Source organism: Echinops telfairi, unplaced genomic scaffold (genome assembly GCF_000313985.2).
Source record: "Echinops telfairi isolate 266 unplaced genomic scaffold, ASM31398v2 ScPeMD7_53;HRSCAF=182, whole genome shotgun sequence".
Classification (NCBI taxonomy): Eukaryota; Metazoa; Chordata; class Mammalia; order Afrosoricida; family Tenrecidae; genus Echinops; species Echinops telfairi.
The window spans coordinates 5,681,311-5,701,333 of record NW_022103951.1 but is presented as its reverse complement, the minus strand read 5'-3'; the positions used below and the strand labels follow the sequence as shown (position 1 = coordinate 5,701,333).

The following is a 20,023-nucleotide window of genomic DNA, read 5'->3' as shown; positions in this document are numbered from 1 at the left end:
TTTTGTTCTGGGTCTATTTCATTTCTTAATGGTGCTATTTACACGAGAAGAGACAAAAAGTAGCTCCAAAATGTAATCGGCATCACCTAGTGACACGAAGTCCAGGTTTAGTTGCTTCTTCTTGCATATGTTTCCCAGGTAGTTGAGCTGTGTTCAGTGCCTGCTCGTTGTAGAACACCTGATGGCAAGGAGAGGGTGGCAGCTGGAGGGAAACCAAACGTAGAAAATGAACCTGGGAAAACGTCTCTCGGGCCTGCTTTTGGTTTTCTACGGGGGCCAACTTTTCTTTGTCCCAGAGTTTTTCATTATAACTCTTGAATCAAGCGATATTGACCAAACTTAGTTGGGTTCTTAGCAAAAGGCATAGTGCTTTTGTTTAGGACATGGTTGCTAAAAGAACCTGTCACAGTGAATGAGAGTTGTCTCAGGTTCAGCAATTTGACTCTTAGAATCGTAAAGTCATAATCCTGTCTGGAGCTACAAGTTTCCAGGAAAAGTTAGTTTCCCTGATAAATCTGAGCTTTAGGACATATTTATTATTGGAAAGCTACATTTATTTAGCTTTTTTTTTTAGCATAGTATAGAAAAGAAAACAAAAGTAGCCATTATCTTATAGCTCAGACCTTAAGAAAAATATGTTCATGGGTAGCAAACTCATACTGCATAGAAAGACATGAAATAAAAAGTAATACTTCCTTTTGTCTTTTCTTCCTACTCATTTCTCCCCACAGGAAACCAGTGTTAATGGCTTTTGTGTAGATTTACCAGATTTTTCTTTGATATATATATATAATTTCTATAAGATTTCATTTTAGTTATGTAAGTTGGTTACATTGGCCTACTCAAAATTGATAGCATTACCTTTATGTCCACAGCTGCTTTGACCACCTACTACCACAATTCCCAATTTTCTCCAAGAGGTTACCATTGTGATATGTATGTTTGCAGACCATAATTTATTATTTTAGTGATATAAGTGGTATTTTACCATATACACACAATACTCTGTATCTTGTTTTATTCTACCAATATTCCTTGGACATATTAATGTGCTAGATCATTGAAATGTACCTGTTTTTATTTGTTGTATTCCAGTCCATAATATCCGTTCCACCATAATTAAGTTACCCTCTCCCCCATGGGTCATTGCATTTATTTGATATTTTCTTCAATTACACACAGTGCCACAACAGACATGTTTGGACATGACTCCACAGTGACTGGTCAGTGGTCGTCACCATGTGATTACTGGGTCAGCAGCCTCAGCATCATGTCACTGGGGAGCGTTCTGCTATGATTGTTGTATGCTGTCAAGTCAATTCCAATTCATAGCAACCCTGTACCTAAACCAAACCTTTTGCCTTTAGGTTGGTTTTGACTTATAGTGACTCTATAGGACAGAGTCAAAATACCCTGTAGGGTTTCCTACACTGAAATCTTTATGGGAGTAGATTGCCAGATCATTTCCCCCATGGAGCAGCTGGTGCATTTGAATTTCTATCCTTTTGTGACTAAAGTTTGCTACATGTGTAAGGTTCATTGCATGGGTTCTTTAGAGAAGCAACACCAGTGATGCATATATATATATATACATAACAAGAAAGTGGCTCGTACAGTTGAGGAAGCAGGTAAGTCCAATCCAGATCAAGCCTGTGCATCAGATGTTAAACTGGTTTTTTTTCCTCCTGACTGGCCTAGCTGCTGGGGATGATGCACCAGGAAACAGGAAGATAATACAGGAAGAGTAAACAGGAAGGCCACAGCTGGTGGAGGCAGAGGCAAATTAATCCAAGGTCAGCTGGTCAGATGGCAGACTTTTATAGCTTCCAGGGTTAGCAAGCAATATGGCAGGCTGTTGGCTCAAATTTCAACAATTGAAAGTTGATGAACCAGATGCAGGACCCAGACCAGTAAGCAGCAAAGAAGCTCTCCAGAGGTCTAATTATGTATGGAACAAGCCACACATCCCCGTGGCTATGATCTTCCTACAGCTGTTTGCCTGCTTACAGCAGATCCCACACTGGAGTTGATAAATTCTGCTAAATCACATCATGGGAGAGGCTTCATCTGACAAATCTTGACCCAGCCAAATTAACATAAAATTTCAGTATCACACTACAGATGCAAACTCTTGCCCTACAGAGCCTCTGAGGCTGGGGACCAATACTCTGTGTTTTCCCAAGCTCTCCAGGTGATTCTGACACGATTTGGAATTTGGGAAACACTCGCATGGCTATATGTGCATGATACAAAATGTATGATGCAGTTCCATTTTAATGACTTGGTCATAAGGCAGTTCTGATATAAGTGGGATCTTTTTTAAAGTTTTCATTATATTGACTTTTACTCTAACGATCTCTGCAAATCTGAGCATTATTTGTCTTTGGCATTGTTTGGAAAAGGATGCCAGACTAGACACTAAGCTATATAAAAACACAACAAAAACCAGACAGTCCTGGCTTCAATTTGTCATAGCTTGTGATCCCAGTTCTACCTTATAAATCTGGCTAGACCAGAGGATATACACTGGCTAGACCAGAGGATGTACACTGGAACTGGAAACACAGGGAATCCAGGGTGGATGATCCCTTCAGGACCAGTGGTGAGAGTGGTGATACTGGGAGAGTGGAGTAGAGAGGGGGAACCGATTATAAGGATCTACATATAACCGCCTTGCTGGGGGACAGACAACAGAAAAGTCAGTGAAGGGAGATATCGGACAGAGTGAGATATGACAAAATAATAATTTATATTATCAAGGATTCATGAGGGAGGGGAGAGCAGGGAGGGAGGGGGAAAAATGAGGAGCTGATGCCAGGGGCTTACGTGGAGAGCAAATGTTTTGAGAATGATGAGTGTAACGAATATACAAATGTGCTTTATACAATTGATGTATGTATGGATTGTGATAAGGGTTGTATGAGCCCCCCCAAAATGATTAAAAAATAAATCGTAAGTAAAAAATAAATAAAATTTAAAAAGACATCTAAAAAAAGGACTACATACATACCCCAAAACAAAACAAAACCCAAACTCACTGGCATTTAGTCGATTCCAACTCATAGTAACCCTGTTAGATGGATAGTATAGACATGCCCCTGCGAGTTTCTAAGACTGTAACTCTTTATGGGAGTAGAAAGCTTTCTCCTGAGGAGCAGATGGTAGTTTCGAACTGCTGTCCTTGGGGTTAGCAGCCCAATGCATAATCACTATTTGACCAGGGTTCCTACATATACATATATACATATATACATACATATCCCTAAATAGTAAATTCTTCTGGAACACACCATATGTGGTCCTTGAAATTAGTGTGCCATGCACAATTGTACAGTAGGAGCCAGAGAACTTATCAGAAAAATAGGGTTAGGGGCATAAGAGTAAACACTTCATCAGTGGTACATAATGAAAATAAAGCTGGGAGCCTAGTAGAAATGATAGCACCATTTTACACATGTTACATGATAACACATAAGAAGAAACAGGACACTTTCCATTGAAAATGTTTTCCCACGTGATATTTTGTTGGAACAAATTCATTTTTCAACACAAATGTTATAGCAGAAATGACATCATATTCCTATACATACATATGAGTGGGTTTCAAAAAGTTGGTGAAAAAGTTCCATTATCTTTTGATTACATTTTCCCCTGAACTTTTTAAAGCTCCCACATACATTTATGTATGTACTACACAAGAGGGACTCCTTCGACTGTATTGACTAGCATTTTCACTTGCTAGTTTATTTCCCTTAGAGCTTTCTCTATAAAAGCACACAGAGAACTATTCATTCTTTTAAAATGGCCTTTAAAGGATTAATCAAATAAATCTCTCTCCAAACTGTTCCAAAATGTACATGCTGGCTAGTGTGCTTCCTACACACTAGCCAATACTACCTTTTATCAAGTTTCTTGATTTCTGCAAATTGAATAGTTAAGAATTTTCCTTCCCTCTCTATATGTATACATGCACGCGCGCGCGCGTGCGTGCGTGCGTGCGTGCGTGTGTGATATTGCTAGCTGCCACCAAGTTAGTCCTACTCGTGTTGAAACCACACACAAAGGAAAGAAACCCTGCCCAGCCTTACGTCATCCCTAAGTTAGGTTGCTGATGGGCCACACACTCACACTTACACTGTGGGTAATGCCTCCCACAAATAGTAAAAGGAGTTAGATGAGTGTCAAGCCAGCGGTGAAGCAGTGTTGGGATGGAACTAAGAGAATTAGATGGGTGTGCAGGAAAACATTTTCAAAAGCCTTTTATAAAGTATTCCCTGTCCATTTATTTATTTATTACTGCCAACTTTGGTAAAGGGTACTTAATCCACCTGGCGAGATAGGAGACCGAGCTTAGCCTGTTGGGATGTGAGCTATATCCTAGCAGATGAGTCTGTCAGGTAAGGCATGTGCTTGCCCTGAGTGCTTCTTTCATGAAGGAACACTATTCAGAAATCTCTGTTGCCAGCTGTGAGAATGTTCAGCAAATGAAAATGAATACTTTCACATGTAAGAACTTCTGGGGGTCAAGGCAGACTGTGATCTTGCTCTGCTGAGTGTAGAAAGAGAAGAAACTGGGGAGGAGGGAAGACTTTAAGCACATCACAGATGAATTTTTATCAGTGAAAGCTAGGGAGGTGCAGTTATAATTTTCATGTAGTGCCATAAGGTCTTAAGTAATAGATGAATGAGTTCGACTTGAGCCTTTGAGCTGATATGAAGGGGCTCTGGTGGCTCGGTGGGTTAGATGTTGTGCTTCTAGCAGTAAGGTTGGTAGTTCAAACCCACCAGCTGTTCCACAAGAACAAGATGAGGCTGTCTGCTCCTGTAGAGATTCATAGCCCCAAAACTCTATGTAGAGTTTGCTATGAGTTGGAATCAACTTGATGGCTTTGGGTTACTTATGAAAACGTTATCCACAGGATCGGTGTCAGGTGTTTGGACAGGGACCGATGTCAGTGTTTGCTATTGGTGCTTTTTGCCACGGACACATTTCTGCCCCCTCGCTGGTTGACATCCCCAAACATGCAGCTTACATCACTAATCCATTCATTCCAGCCAACCTTGCCTGAGGGCATCAGACTTGCTTGAGCACTGTTTGGTTGCACGGCCCTTACAAGCTGAGCAGATCCAGCTCAGTAGGCTAATGTGATGCCTGATAGCAGTCTTTCTCAACCTTCCTAATGCCGTGACCCTTTCATAAGGAAAACAAATAAAAATGAAAAAGTGGCAAGAACTTCCCATTCATTTTTACATTAGGCATTGCCAGTTTGAGATGCAAATAGAAGAGCTCTCCAGTTCTATGTGGACTCGCCGAAAGGACACTGTTTGTACCTGTAGCTTGTACGTGCATCTATGTTTTGTTCTTACCGGAACAATGAGACCAAATCAACTGTTTTGAAGTCACTTCTTACTATGTGTGCATCCACTACTCCTACTTTCAGCTTATTGATGATGAAGGACCGAAGGAAAAGGGTCTGTGGGCCACTCACTCCCTTTCCTGTGATGTCATTTTCAGCATAATGGGTTGGCTCATACAGGGAAGTAACATGAATCAGCAAGATGATGATTGGGTTCCTTAGCCATCCTTCATGTTTCTGTGGTCTCCTTTTGGTGATCAAGGCAAATTGTAGTTTGAATGGAAATCATGGTCCCTTATCAGAGTCCCACTTATTCGTTCCTAGAGGTGCTTTTCATGGAACCAATCTCTGTCGCCTTACAATTTTTGTTTGCCTTTCCCCCAGGATTTCCAGCAGGAGAACTCCAGAAGCCATTCTTTTGGGGAACAGAGTATCCCCGGTAAGTAAATCCATGGAGGAAATAATGAGTGAGGATGACCTACTCTTCTGTGTGCTTGTTCATGTTTGTGCACACCATTCAACCCTATTGTACCTTTGGTTCCTGTGTGCACGATGTGTGTGTTATTTGTGATATATAAAAACATACCACGTAAAGTCAAAATGCAAAGCCAGGAAGTTATTCACCAGAACTAGAGGATGGAATCCAGTGCAGGCCAACCCCAATCTTACCATCTGAGGCCTTTGTTTTCTGACCCTAATTATTAAGGTGGATGGCTGGACAGGAAAGCTAACTTCCACATAGGAGGTGTTTCATGTGTATGTATTTCGCCACCCAGTGATGCACACTGAAGATCTTTGCACCTTGAAGGCTGGCTGGGATTTGAGCTGATGGCAATGAACTAAAATCATTCCAAAGGGGGAAGGATCCATGTGAGAAAAGGAAGGAAGAGGCTTTTGTGGTTGAGTTTGGCTGGTTCAAGCGGTGTATTGTGGGAAGTAGCAGAAGAGAAGGCACAACCGAATGCTGAGGTTTGGTATTAGAAGGTTCTGAAGGCTTGAACATGAACAGAAAATATTGAAGATGCTGAGCATATGAATAAGATCATCAAATTGTCTGCAGAAGTAGAATGTTGGTAACTTTAAATCACGTCCACATTAACAGGATCTGGAATTACTGAAACCAATTTCTAGGTCGTTAATACCAACAAATTAGAGAGACTTCAGACTTTCCAAATACAATGAGGATTTCGGTGCTATCCCCACTTTTATAATATGCCTTTGCTTACTGGGTGACAGTGCACAGAAAATTCGTTTTGATCCTATCCATTTAGTCACTTCCATTTTGGTTTGCCCAGCTCAGCTCACACTTAGTGCTGGGTCTAATTAAAGGACCGGAACAGGCTGCATGGTTGAGGGGGAGGATCAGGACTGGGTCTGACGTAAGACGCCGTTTCCCAGAGTATATTCCACCAAGTTGTAATAGAAGCTGTTGTTTCCCCCTCCCCACGCTTCAGAGAATCACACTCCTTGCCCGCATACCTATTTCCAAGAAGATCTGCCCCCAAAGCAACCTCTTTAAATGTGTTTAACTCAGGCTTCCAAATCCCCTCGCCCATGCCCAGGTGATCCGCTACTGTTATCGAATAGGTCTGGGGAAACACTGATCTAGAATTAATGAGTGAACACTTAAGTGGGGGGGACCTCTGTAGCTGTCTTCACATTGTCAAAGAAACGTTAGGTAACAGGAACATTGCTTGTATTCAGGGCTCTAAGAAGGTGCTCACCTAGAGACCACACAGACACAGGAAGCAGATTTCATTTCATTTATGGCAGAACTGCTCAAGGAAGGTGTGGGCTGCCTCAGGGACAGGAAGAAGGTGAGCTCGTGGTCATTGAAAATGCTTATGTAGAAGTCTCATGACTATTAGCACGGCTTTTGTAGAGGCAGGGAGGTTTCATGCTTCTGGTAGGGAGTTGAACTAGATGACCTTCGAGCAATTTCTAGCACCAGGATTTTGCACCCCTAGCATGGCACAGCTCTGGAGATGTTTAGTCCAGACAGCAAACCCTGTGTATATGCTAAACCCATTGAGTAGTAAGAACAGATAAATTGAGCAGGTAAAATGACCATCTTCCCCACTGTATTTTTGGGAGGATAGAGCCCCCTGCCCCCAAAAGTCAGTTGCATTTCAAAATGCGCACCAGTTTATTTTTTAAATAAATGACATACTTTTAATGTTCACTGATACAATGGAGAATGTGAGTTTAATATTATGAACCATGGTCACTGCAAGGCTTAGTCATCTAAAATGACTTTTTTCTTGGTCTCTTGCATAAAGGATTGTGATTACATAACTGAGAATTGAAAGGTACAATGATTCAATCATTTCCAGAATTCTCTATTACCCTTTGGAAAAAAGCAGCTCATTAGGGCAGTCCCACTTACATAACCGTTATTGTAGGACAGTTTCTATAAGCTTCTATCTTTCATCCCGAATCCAGGCGCACTGAGTAAATAAGTGGCCAGGATGCTGCACTGTTCTCAGGGATGAGAGACCTGGATAAACGAAATGTTACAGGCTGTTCAGTGGTAGCTACTGCTGCAAAAATTAGCACTATGTAAAATTACAAGTTTGTTGCACACTGCTATGATAACTCTATGATTGAAATGCATAATTTTACTCTTACTCCTTTAATGAAGGTTTGCAATGATGGAAAAACAGTAGGAAACATTTTTTTTCAAATGCAAATTACCTTGCAGGAAAGAAATTACAAAGGAAAGAATTGCCACCAAGGGGAAAAATGAACTCTTACAGCACTTCCTTGGGTATAGTTGCGACAAACAATTAGCATGTTAAGGATCATTATGTCCTGTAATAACATGTTGCTTTGAAAATTTCCATTCCTTCCAGTTATGGGTCCTGTTTGCGGGCCGATGTTGCATGTCAGGCACCGACTACAAAATATTTTTAGCTTAACTGAGTCTCATGAAGACTCCCTACAGTAAGGATTCTAAGTGATCCCTTTCAATGGCTAGCATACGTTATCGTTCACTTGCATGAAATGGTAAAATTAATCAGTGAGCTAAATCTTTGTTACATTTTTACTATGTCCTAGGTACATGGAGGGAGAAAGACCAGGCTCTCTACTCTCTAGAGAGTTACCATCTTGGAAACCCACAGGACAGTTCTCCCCTGCTCTGTAGGGTCAAAGCAATGGCAGGGAGTTGTTGAGTGGATAGCTAGAGACTTCAGTAGTGAATACGCAGTTAAAGGCTTGGCCTTCCCAGAACTTGTAGATGAAAGAGAAAATCATGACACGTACTTACGGAAACCCACTTGCTGGTTTCTCTCTATACTAGGAATAAGCCGTGTTTCATTTGTATGTCCTGCTATGTAATGAAACACTCCCAAACAAGCACTTCCCGGCTCCTGCTTCTGCAATTCGCACAGGACTGGGTCTGGACAGCTAGGTGGCTGCGGCTGGGACAGCGCCACCAGGACTGGAGGACCGAAGGCGACTTCATTCTCCTGCCTGGTACCTCAGTTGAGCATGCTCCAACCACGGGGCCTTGACGGAGCCCTTGTCACTCACTTTGTAGGCTCTCTCTCTATATTGTGATTACCTTCACGAAGATGAAGGCTGGAAGCGGGCGGTCTCTTCAGGCCTAAGCCCAGAGGTCACACTCGCCCCCACTGGTCATGTTAGGTCTCTTCAGGCCTAAGCCCAGAGGTCACACTCGCCCCCACCCTCATAAATATAAAACACAGCTGGGCCAGATTGAGAATCCTAGAAAACTTGGCTCTGGAAGGGACTTTAGCAAGCACCTTTTCCCCATCCCTGGAGAAGGACATCATGCTCGGTACAGTAGAAGGACGGAGAAAAAGAGGAAGGCGCTCCACAAGATGGACTGACGTAGTGACTGCAACAATGAGCTCAAACCTAAGACCGGTCAGTATGAGTTGGAACCAATTTAGCGGCACCTAACAATAATGGCCATGACAGTCATTTCACGGGGAGATTTCACTAAGGCCCACATATGAAAGTGACAGCGTTAGGATGTATATTTTCTTTTTTCCCCGATTAGGGGTTATTAGGGATGATAGCAGGTCACAAGTCATCATCAGGATTTACAGTGTTTGTCCCTTCCCATCAGAAGAGACTGTTTATATCTTTTTAGAGTTCTGTAGGTGCAATGATTAGATTTTTATTACTGTGGTTAGTAGAAAACAGATGATCTTGGCTTTCACTGAACAAAAAGTAAAAGATTATGCTCCGAGATTCATGCTTATTCTTTTCTCAAAATCATGTATTTATGCCATAGATCTCTGAGTTATGGTGCTATAGGAGTAATTGTTGGACATGAGTTTACGCATGGATTTGATAATAATGGTAAGTACTGGTTCATTTTATTAGCTGCTGCTTCTGTGATAATGACTATATGGGTGTTAATGATTGCTATTTTCCATGCTTAACAGCATCATAGATTGAAGATTATCTAAAGCAATGTGATTGCTGATTAAAAACTTTCCTCCATGCCTTGCTGTGATATTTTGCAATAAATAAACAATTGTTCCCATTGATTATTGGGGGGTGGGCAGGGCAGGCGGGAGGTCCTGTAGTTTCAGTGAAATTAGCTTTGCACTCTGATCGGGATCGCTGTGGTGGCCACAGTATTTCCAGGCACAGCTTGATCCCTCTCCCCTTTGTCATTGCTTTGTTTACCATCTTGTATTGTTCTCCCCAGAGGTAAATGCTCTGCCAAGTGAGACTCACTGATAGGATTCTAGAGTTTGGCTGACTGATTCTGTACTATTTTGAGGATTATGCGGTGCTTAATCCATCAGCTATATACTGTATACTGATATATATGCAGACTTTTTAAAAAAGACTGTGCTTTCCAAATATTGCATAATATGGAATATGACATGGTATATATTATGATGCCATTTAAGCAGAAGGAAATAGAATATGGTATAAATGATCTCCCTTTGAGAACATCATTTAAAAATCAGCACCCTTTTTCTCCTTGCGGTATTATTGGAAAGCGACAGGAAATCCTGAAGATACACAAATTAGCAGCCAATGACTGTCACACATCTGTACAGTGATCTACAGGCAAACTCAAAACCATGGCTAATCCAAGGCATTGTTGGATACAAGGGGTCTCTTTCTTTTGTGCCTGTGGTAGGCTCCACCTTTCCTAGATGCCTACCTCAGGGCCAGAGAGCTTGTTGGGTTTTACTCCTTCTGGAAGGTTCTTATTATGCTTCCCCTCCCCATCCTAAACTAGCTAGAGGATTTTTGTTCCGCTAGACTCCCCTACCCTGCTAAAATGTAGCTGGTGAATCCCCACTCATCGAATTTTTCCCGCCAATAATGGGTTTCTCAGAGAGGAGATGCTTGGCTAAGAAACAAAAACTGAAGGTCAACTCCTGTTTCTGGGCTTTTCTTCCTAGGAGATTTACCGTATATACTCGAGTATATATGGTAAGTAAAATATGAGGGGCCTTGAAAAAGTTCATAGGAAAGGGAAATGAAAAGACATGGAATTTCCATGAACATTTTGAAGCCCCCTCATGTAATTCTTCCTTAGAGCTTCCTGGAAGTGTACTCCCTAAGTACCAGCCCAGGAACTATGTAACAATTGGTTGGTTAGTGGGGGAAGGGCAGCAGTGAGTCCAAGCTATTCCAGGGAGTGGTGTGAGTGGCATGCAGTTTTGTCTAGGAGCTTTGGATTGTTCCAGTTGACACCTTTCCTTGGGGGACTTTTCTGTAAGCCCTGTGGTGTCTCGAAGCCACTAGAGATGCACTCACACTTTTGTGTGGAGAGTGTGGAAGACACGAAGAATGAGCATTTAACAAGAAAGCACGTGTTCCTGGTTTTCCCCCACTCTGTTTTGGAGATGACGATTCGTGTTTCAGCTGGTCCGCGTTGAGCAACCTTCCATGCACACCGATTGCTGTGAGAGGATTCATAACAGAGGTCTTATCTGGCTCTAGGGTCCTACCAATTTGGAGGAGACCCGTCTTGCAGTGCTGAGTCAGGGTCTGTGTTCCTGTGGTGTGAATGACTCAGCGGGGCTATTCCAATGGATCATTTGGAATTTCACTGGCAGGGGCGAGCAAACTCTCTCCATGGGCTTTCTGAATGGAGCCATTTTATTTCGTAATCCAGAGAAGGTTTTGGGACAGACCAGGTGAAAACAAAGGAGCCAAAATTGACTGACTAAAGCATGTGATAAATGGAGAACTCTCATTTTTTAAATGCTGTTTGTTCCTTAGAAGGAACTTCCCCCCCTTGGGAGGAAGCCAGAGCTTGCAGGAGGACTGTTCCCTGCTGCAGTGACGACCTCTTGAAGACTTGTTGAAGTGGGGGGAAAGGAAGATGAACAATTTTGTTTCCATCCATAACCCACATCCCCCTTTGCCTACTTTTCCTAGGGAGAAAATATGATAAGAGCGGAAACCTGGATCCTTGGTGGTCTGTTGACTCAGAAGAAAAGTTTAAAGAAAAAACAAAGTGCATGGTCAACCAGTACAGCAGCTATTATTGGAAGAAAGCTGGCTTAAATGTGAGTACAATTCCAGTTAAGGGAACATTATGTGGGTGTTTTTTTCTCCCATTAGAACATTATCTAGATTTAGGCCAGTAGTTCTTAAAGGATGGTCTCTGAACCCCTAGCCTTATTAGAATTTGTTAGAAATGCTGCTTGCATCCTACTGAATTAGATGCCTCAGGGGTTAGGGCCCAACAATTTGGGGTTCCACACACCCTCCAGGTGATTCAGATACAAGCTTAGGTTTGAGGCTCACAGACGTTTTGTTTTCTAGATCTAGACTAAATCGAAATCCTGTAGTCCAGATAAAGAATACAATTTATGACTTTGAAATAGTCCCAGGAAATTGAGAAGAATCTATTCCTGAGATAACTAGAAATGCAAAGGGCACTGTCATCCTTAATGTATCAATCCATAAAGGCAAAGCGCAACAAAATGGTGAAGACTTAGATGTTCCCTTCAGAAACAACATTGTTCTAAATCAACATCCCATGTCATTTTTTAAAGAACTCCCCTCCAGACTATTGTTAGTTGTTGTAGAGTTGGGTGGGCATCATGGCCACCTAGTGTACAGTAAAGCCAGCAGAAACTGGATCCCCTGTAACTCAAACACCTGTCAGAGAAGGAAAATTCGATGATTTTCCACTAAAATGAAGGATTGGAAAGTGGTTAAGACTGTAAGGTAAAAACGCGGGAGACCCAGAAAAACAAAACAGTCCCACTGAGTTCGGGCTTACACAGGTGTCTCTCTGCGTACCACAGTGGTTCTTAACCTTCCTCATGCCATGGCCCTTTTATACAGTTCCTCATGTGGTGGTGACCCGCAACCATAACATTATTTTTGTTGCTACTTCATCACTGTCATTTTGCAACTGTGATGAGTCGGGCAACTCCAGTGAAAGGGTCATTCGACCCCCCAGGTTGAGAACCACTGGTATAACAGAACCAAATAAGGCCCAGTCTGTGCCAGCCCATCTCATAGAGGAGTGTTTTTGAACACTCTATGAAACATGCTAGTTAGGCATAATTCCTTTCAATAAAACGTCACTATTTTGAACGAATGAGCATGAATGGATCAGGAGTTCTGAGATGGTGGAACCAAAGAAAGGCGCCTTGTAAATGTGCACATGTGCGGGGGGGCTTGAAAAAGTTTGTGGAAACATTCCATTATCTTTTCCTTTCCGTGTTTCCATGCACTTTTTTCAAGCCCCCATGCACGTATTTGCATTTTGCCTTGTACAAGATTGTATTCAAGTGACTTTTTTGGTTGAGGGGGTTACACTTGATTCTAATTATTTTACCACAGTAAATGCTGCTGCAGTGCATTCCCTTACATGTACATTTTTCATCCTATTGGATGCATTCCTAAAGTTATCACATGTCATATGTCCACCAGTACTGTATGAAGGAACATGTGTTGGGTTGCCACCCTCCTGTCAATTTATGAGACCTTTTATGGTAAAATTTTATCTGTCACTCACCTTACACACATTTCCTCCCCAAATGTTATTCATCCTTTGAACTTTGTATACTAAAATGTAAAACATTTAAATAGTCAAATATACCTATCTCACTTGTACAATACCTCTGAATCAAGCCAATTTATTTCATAATCCAGAAATACTTTTTTTTCTGGGAAGGTTTGTGTTTTACTATTTTATATTGAAATCTTCCTGCATATGACATTTTGGGGGGGGTTTGATTTGAGAGTCCACTACTTTTCCCCCCCTCACTGAACTAAACTATCATGTTTGTCAACATGATTAATTCTATTCTACTGCTCTTACGAGTTGATTTCTGTACCACTAACATGGCTGTGGTTTTACAGTTTACTCTGATACCTGTCAATGTAAGTTCTCATTCACTCTTCGTGGACTTGGCCATTTTCAGGCATTTATACTTCTGTATAAACTCTAAGACAGTGGTGCCACAACCCTTTAGTACAGTTCATGTTGTGGTGACCCCAACCATAACATTTTCATTGCTACTTCATCACTGTCATTTTGCTACTGTGATGAATCAGGCAACCCACAGGTTGAGAACTGCTGCTCTATGATCATTTAATCCATTTCTCCCCTATTCCCTTCCCTATAACACCCATGCTGTTGCTATGAGGTGATATCAAGTTGGTTTTGACTCACAGCAACTGTATATACAACACAACACAATGCTGCCTGGTCTGGCCTGATCCTCACAGTGCTTATGTTTGAGCCCATTGTTGTGGCCGCTGGGTCAAACCATCTTGTTGAAGTCCTTCCTCTTTTTCGCTGCCCCTCTACTTACCAAGCATGAGGTCTTTCTCCAGGGAATGGTCTCTCCTGACAACCTGTCCAAAGGCTGTGAAACAAAGCTTGCCATCTTGCCTCTCAGGAGCACTCTGGCTGCACTTCTCTCAAGACAGATTGGTGTGTGCTTTTGACAGTCCATGGTCTCTTCAATCAGTCTTCCTTCGTCAGTGGCTAATTTCACATGCATCTGAGACCATTGAAAATACCATGGCTTGGGTCAGGCTCACCGTAGTCTTCAAACCTGCTCTTCAACACTGCAGCAGATTCACCAAATGCAACACATTTGATCTCTTCCGGTGCAGCTTCCATGAGCAATGATTGTAGACACAAGCAAGGCAACTTCGATCTTTTCTCCATTTCTCATGATGCTATCTATTAGTCCAGTTGTGAGCATTTCCGTCTGCTTCATGTTGAGTCATAATCCACACTGAAGGCTGCAATCCTTGATCTTCATCAAGTTTTTCAAGTCCTCCTCGCTTTCAGCAAGCCAAGGTGTGTCACCAACATCTCTCAGGTTGGACATTATTCTTCATATAAGCCAGCTTCTCTGATGATTTTCTCAGCATAGAGATTAAATAAGTATGGTGAGAGGATGCAACCCTTTCCTAATTTTAAACCACGCAGTATTCCCTTGTTCTGTTCACATAGCTGCCTCCAGACCTATGTATAAGTTCCTCATGAGCACACTTAGATGTTCTGGAATTCTCTTCCCTTTCAAGGCTATCCATAGTTTGTTATGATCCGCACTGTCTGATGCATCGACATAGTCCATAAAACACAAGCAAACATCTTTCTGGCATCTTGATTATATGTTTGATCAATTTCAGACTGACGATGCTGGGACAATTTTTCAATTTCTGCATCGCTAACCTTAGTGGTTGGTGCATGAATTTGAATAATAGTTGTATTGATTGGATTTCCTTGTATGTGGCGAGACATTATCCTATCACAGACAGCACTGTACTTAAAGACAGATCTTGAGATGTCCTTTGTGATGATGAATGCGATGCCATTCCTCTCGATTATGCCATTCCTACCATAGTGAACCGTATGATTTTCTGATTCAAAATAGATATCAATTTTTATGTGTTCGATTTTATTGTTAATGACTTTGATTTCTCCAAGATTCATACTTTGTTCATCCCAAGTTCCAATTAGTAATAGATTTTCTTCTCATTTTGAGTTGTGCCCCATCAGGATAAGACCCTGAGGGCGTATTCCAAGAGGCTTTACTCCATCCATATCCTTATGGTCGACTCTATTTTGCGAAGATAGGTTAGGATAAAATTTGTTGTTTTATCAAGTTGTTCCTTCCATGCCTCTTTTCTTTAGTATTTCATCAGGGATGAAATGAAATGAATTAGGAATTATCAAGAATGGCTGATAAACTTGAACAAATGTCTATTCAATATTTATTGATAAGGTTATATGAATTTTCTCTTTTAATTTGCTGATGTTGACAGATTTCCATCATAGAGGAAATAATATTTGAGCACAGTTTACAATGTAAAATTTTATCTATTTTCCATTGAATTTCCTATCCCTACCTTTCTAATTAGACACTTATTTGTCTAATTGCATTTGGCAAGAAGAACTGCTGAGAGGTATGGCTGTAAAATGCATGCACTGTAGATCCCTAACTCACTTAGTAAAGAGCACAGCATCTGACAGAAGCACAGTGACCCCGGAGCACTAGAACACATCAGTATATCTGAGTGTGCTTTTCCCAAGGTCTCTTGGTCCCTTGACCAAGAATAACCACCATCCTGTTATCTTACTGGGGTTGGAGAAAACCTTATCCAGTGTAGTATATTTAGGGTTCTTTGGAGCACTCCAGAAAAATCTAGGTGAATACTTTTATACTTAGTTTTTAAGTGAATGTCTATAAATACTGACAGGGCTCATATTTGGCACAAGTGAACCCACTCCTTTTTCAGGGGGAGAAATGTACATCAATCGATGTTCCTGTGGAGAAGCTCTAGGTTCTTGACCAAGTGTCCTTGAAAGCCATTTCTCTGCTCATTGTGTTGGTTCAGATCTACAAAACTGTGTACACATAGTTGCATCTTTGATTGTAATATGAGAAGGCCTAAAGAGGGTGCTTCTCTGCATATGTATTTAGGCCTGGGGTTAGCACATTGTAAAAATCCACCCAGAGTCCAGGTTGCGTCAACAGAAGCCTAGTGGCAGGCTTCTACCGTACAACGTGGGTCCTAATCTTGGTTTGGTCAACTTTTAATTTCATGAACTTAAACACGTTTCTTAACATACCTCAGAGTCTTTACCTTTCAAAGGGGTAAATATTTCAGAACGCAGTAATTTGATGTGATAGTTACAAGAGTTAATAGAACAATGCTTGACATGTGATAAGCGCACAGTAAATGGTAATTAAGATTTCTCTACTTTGTGATATACTCAACAGAAGAATTATTTCCTTGGAGGAAGAGAGTACATATTTCCTGTCAATTATTTTAGGTCAGGCGTAGGAGGTAGACTTTTCAGTCTACTTACTGAAACGCATTTATTCCTCATTCTGCTCATGAGACATGTACATAGTACTCAAAACTCTCAAATTCATTGCCATCGAGCCGATTCGAATTCATCGTCACCATGTAGGAACTGCCCTTATAGTTAGCAGCCTAACACTATACCACCAGGGCTCAGGGACACACTACAGGTTGAAAGAAGTGAAGAAACCATGGTAGAGTTGAGATTAGAGTTGAATGGGCTGTATGACTCCCAAGTCGACAATGTGTGGGTGTACTCTTCTACAACTTTTGTTTTTTGTCCAAGTGGCAGCCACTGACAGCAGGCCAAACTTACCTCTAGAGCTGTATTGGTTTAGAATGGTTTGAAGTTAAGATATGCAAGAATTCAAGAATTTCTTCACCACACTGGACTCATTGTCATACACATTACAAATCTTGACCTTGTGATTTGCACTCTTGCTATTTGTTGCCCCACCCCACAAGAGCTACCCTTTTAATTTTTCATGGAAATTGCTGAAGGTGGAAGGATGATGTTTGGTCCTGAAATCTTGTTTCTGTCTGGAAGGTACATTCGTGGAAGCCCAGGCACAGTGAGAAATCTCAGAAAATCTCAGACTGTGTGAGTTAATCAGGGGAAGTAGCCTGTATATTGACATTTCTATTTTTTCCCCATTAGGCCAGAGCTACTCAGAATACTATTATCATTTTATGGGAGCTGGCTAAATTGGTGAGAATAAAGAGGTGTGTGAGAAAGAAATGTGCAGCATAATAAAATATAACGTATTATATTTAGGAGCACCTTGCAGGAGTTCGTTTGCCATCTTCCGACGTACTATGATTATCTCTGACTTATTGGATATAATTTTCTCTTTAAAAGGATACTTTGTTGAATGATAGTTGACTGCGAAGTACCCTTTTTTCCTTTTCCGTTTTTGTTAGGTGAAGGGGAAGAGGACTCTGGGAGAAAATATTGCCGATAACGGAGGTCTGCGGGAAGCTTTTAGGGTATGCGCTGCCACACTGGCTATGAATTTTTTGAAATTAAATGATTGCCCAAGAACATGCCTGTGCACTATCAAATGTTAGAGAATTGCTGTAAATAAAATTCAATTTCCCCATGGATGCTATTTTATAGATAGAGCTGCATTTCTTTCTTTTAGGGGTAGAAAGTCACTATAGGGATAATTTTTGAGTTGAATAGTCATGTATTTAAAGGAGAGTATGTAAAACTTATATCAAAGCATGGTATACAAATCTCCTTGGGGGTAGGGCCCTATGAGTTTTCCTTGAGTACAGCTCTCTCTAGGCTTCTTTATAATTCTCTCCTGAAACTTCTCAATTATGGCCACAGGCTAGTGGTTCGCAAATGCTGGGTCAGGTAAGAGTCCATAATCCTGTTTTCATCATCCAACTGCTCTGAGGTGACATGACTCACAAGGATAATGTGGAAAGATTTTCATAAAGCTAAGGGCATCCAATGTAAAGACCAGGCTATTACCCTGAGATTATGTCCTTCCTGTATTCCAGTTAAGGTATACCTCCCTCATAGGACAGTTACAGAGGTCTAAATACAGGCATGCATATCTGTAAATACATTTATATACAATGACAGGGGAATAGAGCTATGTACATGTATTTATTACGGTAGCAGATGGACATTGGGCCTACACTCAAGTACTCCCTCAACACAAGAACAGTTTATTCTATTAACACGGCACTCTGTGGTGTTCACCTTCACTGACACGATTGCTGAAGACAAAGTGGGTGCATAAGCAAATGTAAAGAAAGCTGATTGATGGTGCCTGATTACAAGGTATTGATGGGATCAGGTATCAGGCATCAAAGACCCAAAACAAAATAAAAATCATATCAATGGGAATGAGGGGGAGGGCAGAGTGGAGACCCAAAGCCCATCAGTAGTCAATTGGACACCCCCTGTCAGAAGGGCCACAGGAAGAGAAGAGCCAGTCAGGGTGCAGTACAGCACCAATGAAACACACAACCTCCCTCTGGTTCTTTAATACTCCCCCTTCCCCTACTACCATAACCCCAATTCTATCTTACAGATCTGGCTAAACCAGAACAGGTATACTAGTACAGATAAGAGCTCGCAACACAGGGAATCCAGAACAGATAACCCCCTCAGGACCAATAAGGGGAGCAATGAACTAGGAGGGTAAGGGTTGGGGGTGGGTTCTAATGGAGAACCAATCCCAATGATCCCATCCCAGGGGGATGAACAGCAGAAAAGTGGGTAAAATGAGATGTCAGTGTAAGATATGAAAATTATCAAGGGGCATGGGGGAGGGAGGGCGGGGGGAAAATGAGCTGATGCCAGGGGTTCAAGTAGAAAGAAAATGTTTTGTAAAAGATGATGACAACTTATGTACAGATGTGTTTGACAAAAAATGGATATGTGTATGGTTTGTGATAGGAGCTGTAAGAGTCCCCAATAAAATGATTTAAAAATATATATATATCCCTTTATAAAATGATAGTGACAGAAGATAATAGCTTTCTCCCTTTCTCAGAAACCAAATTTTCTCAGTGGCTATATACTGACACCAGAATTTGTTGTTTTAGGTCTCCTAATTGTGTTACGTTTGCTTATTCCCTGGTAGGCATAGGAGGAAAAAAATGCTTTTTGCACTTAACATCTTGACCATTTGGTCCACTTGCTTTGGATCTATTGGGTATAAGGTCCTTTTGCAAGGAAACCTGCCTCACTGTTAGGCACTAGGTCATCAACTTGCATTTTAAGATACATGTGTGTCTCCTTAAAGGAAAATTTTGCACAGTGCATTTTCACATGGTATTTGCCTTGGGGTTTTGTTCAGTATCCTTGCACTGGACGTGCAAAGAGAAGCAAAGGCTATTTCTAGTGACCGTCTGCTCTTCTCTTACTAGGCTTACAGGAAATGGGTCAATGACCAAAGGCAGGGAGTGGAGGAACCTCTCCTACCGGGCATCACCTTCACCAACAACCAGCTCTTCTTCTTGAGTTATGCTCATGTGAGTAGATCAAGAACCACAGGGCATTGGCGCATTTCCTTAATCAAAGATTTGAAAGAAAAGGGTAATGATACAACATTGATTTTTAGCCAGAGTTTTATATTGATGATTATTTTTAGGTTACATCTCAGATGATTATTTTATGGCACTTAATTAACTGATCGAATTGAGGCTTATTGGTAATTTTTAGCAAGTGGGTTAATCCACCATATGGCCAGTTACTTGATTATAGTTTGATATTCTAATGTATTTGATGCTACTTATAACTATGCCTAGCAACCTGTTTGTAAGGCCCTGGCCTTTTTCTGCATCTCTCTCACTCCTTTGCCGACTAACTTACACCTCTCCTCCAATGGGGAATCCTTAAGACTATGTTT

General features: G+C 41.3%; 1 protein-coding gene across 1 annotated transcript in view; it reads left to right on the top strand.

Moving 5' to 3' along the window:
* PHEX (phosphate regulating endopeptidase homolog X-linked) overlaps positions 1–20,023 on the top strand; it is a 228,764-nt gene that overhangs the window by 200,337 nt on the left and 8,404 nt on the right. Inside the window, exons 16-20 of the mRNA XM_004709915.3 lie at positions 5,742–5,796; positions 9,622–9,689; positions 11,742–11,872; positions 17,574–17,639; positions 19,542–19,646. Coding sequence (XP_004709972.1) covers positions 5,742–5,796; positions 9,622–9,689; positions 11,742–11,872; positions 17,574–17,639; positions 19,542–19,646 — 425 coding nt within the window. The remainder of the gene's footprint in view (positions 1–5,741; positions 5,797–9,621; positions 9,690–11,741; positions 11,873–17,573; positions 17,640–19,541; positions 19,647–20,023) is intronic.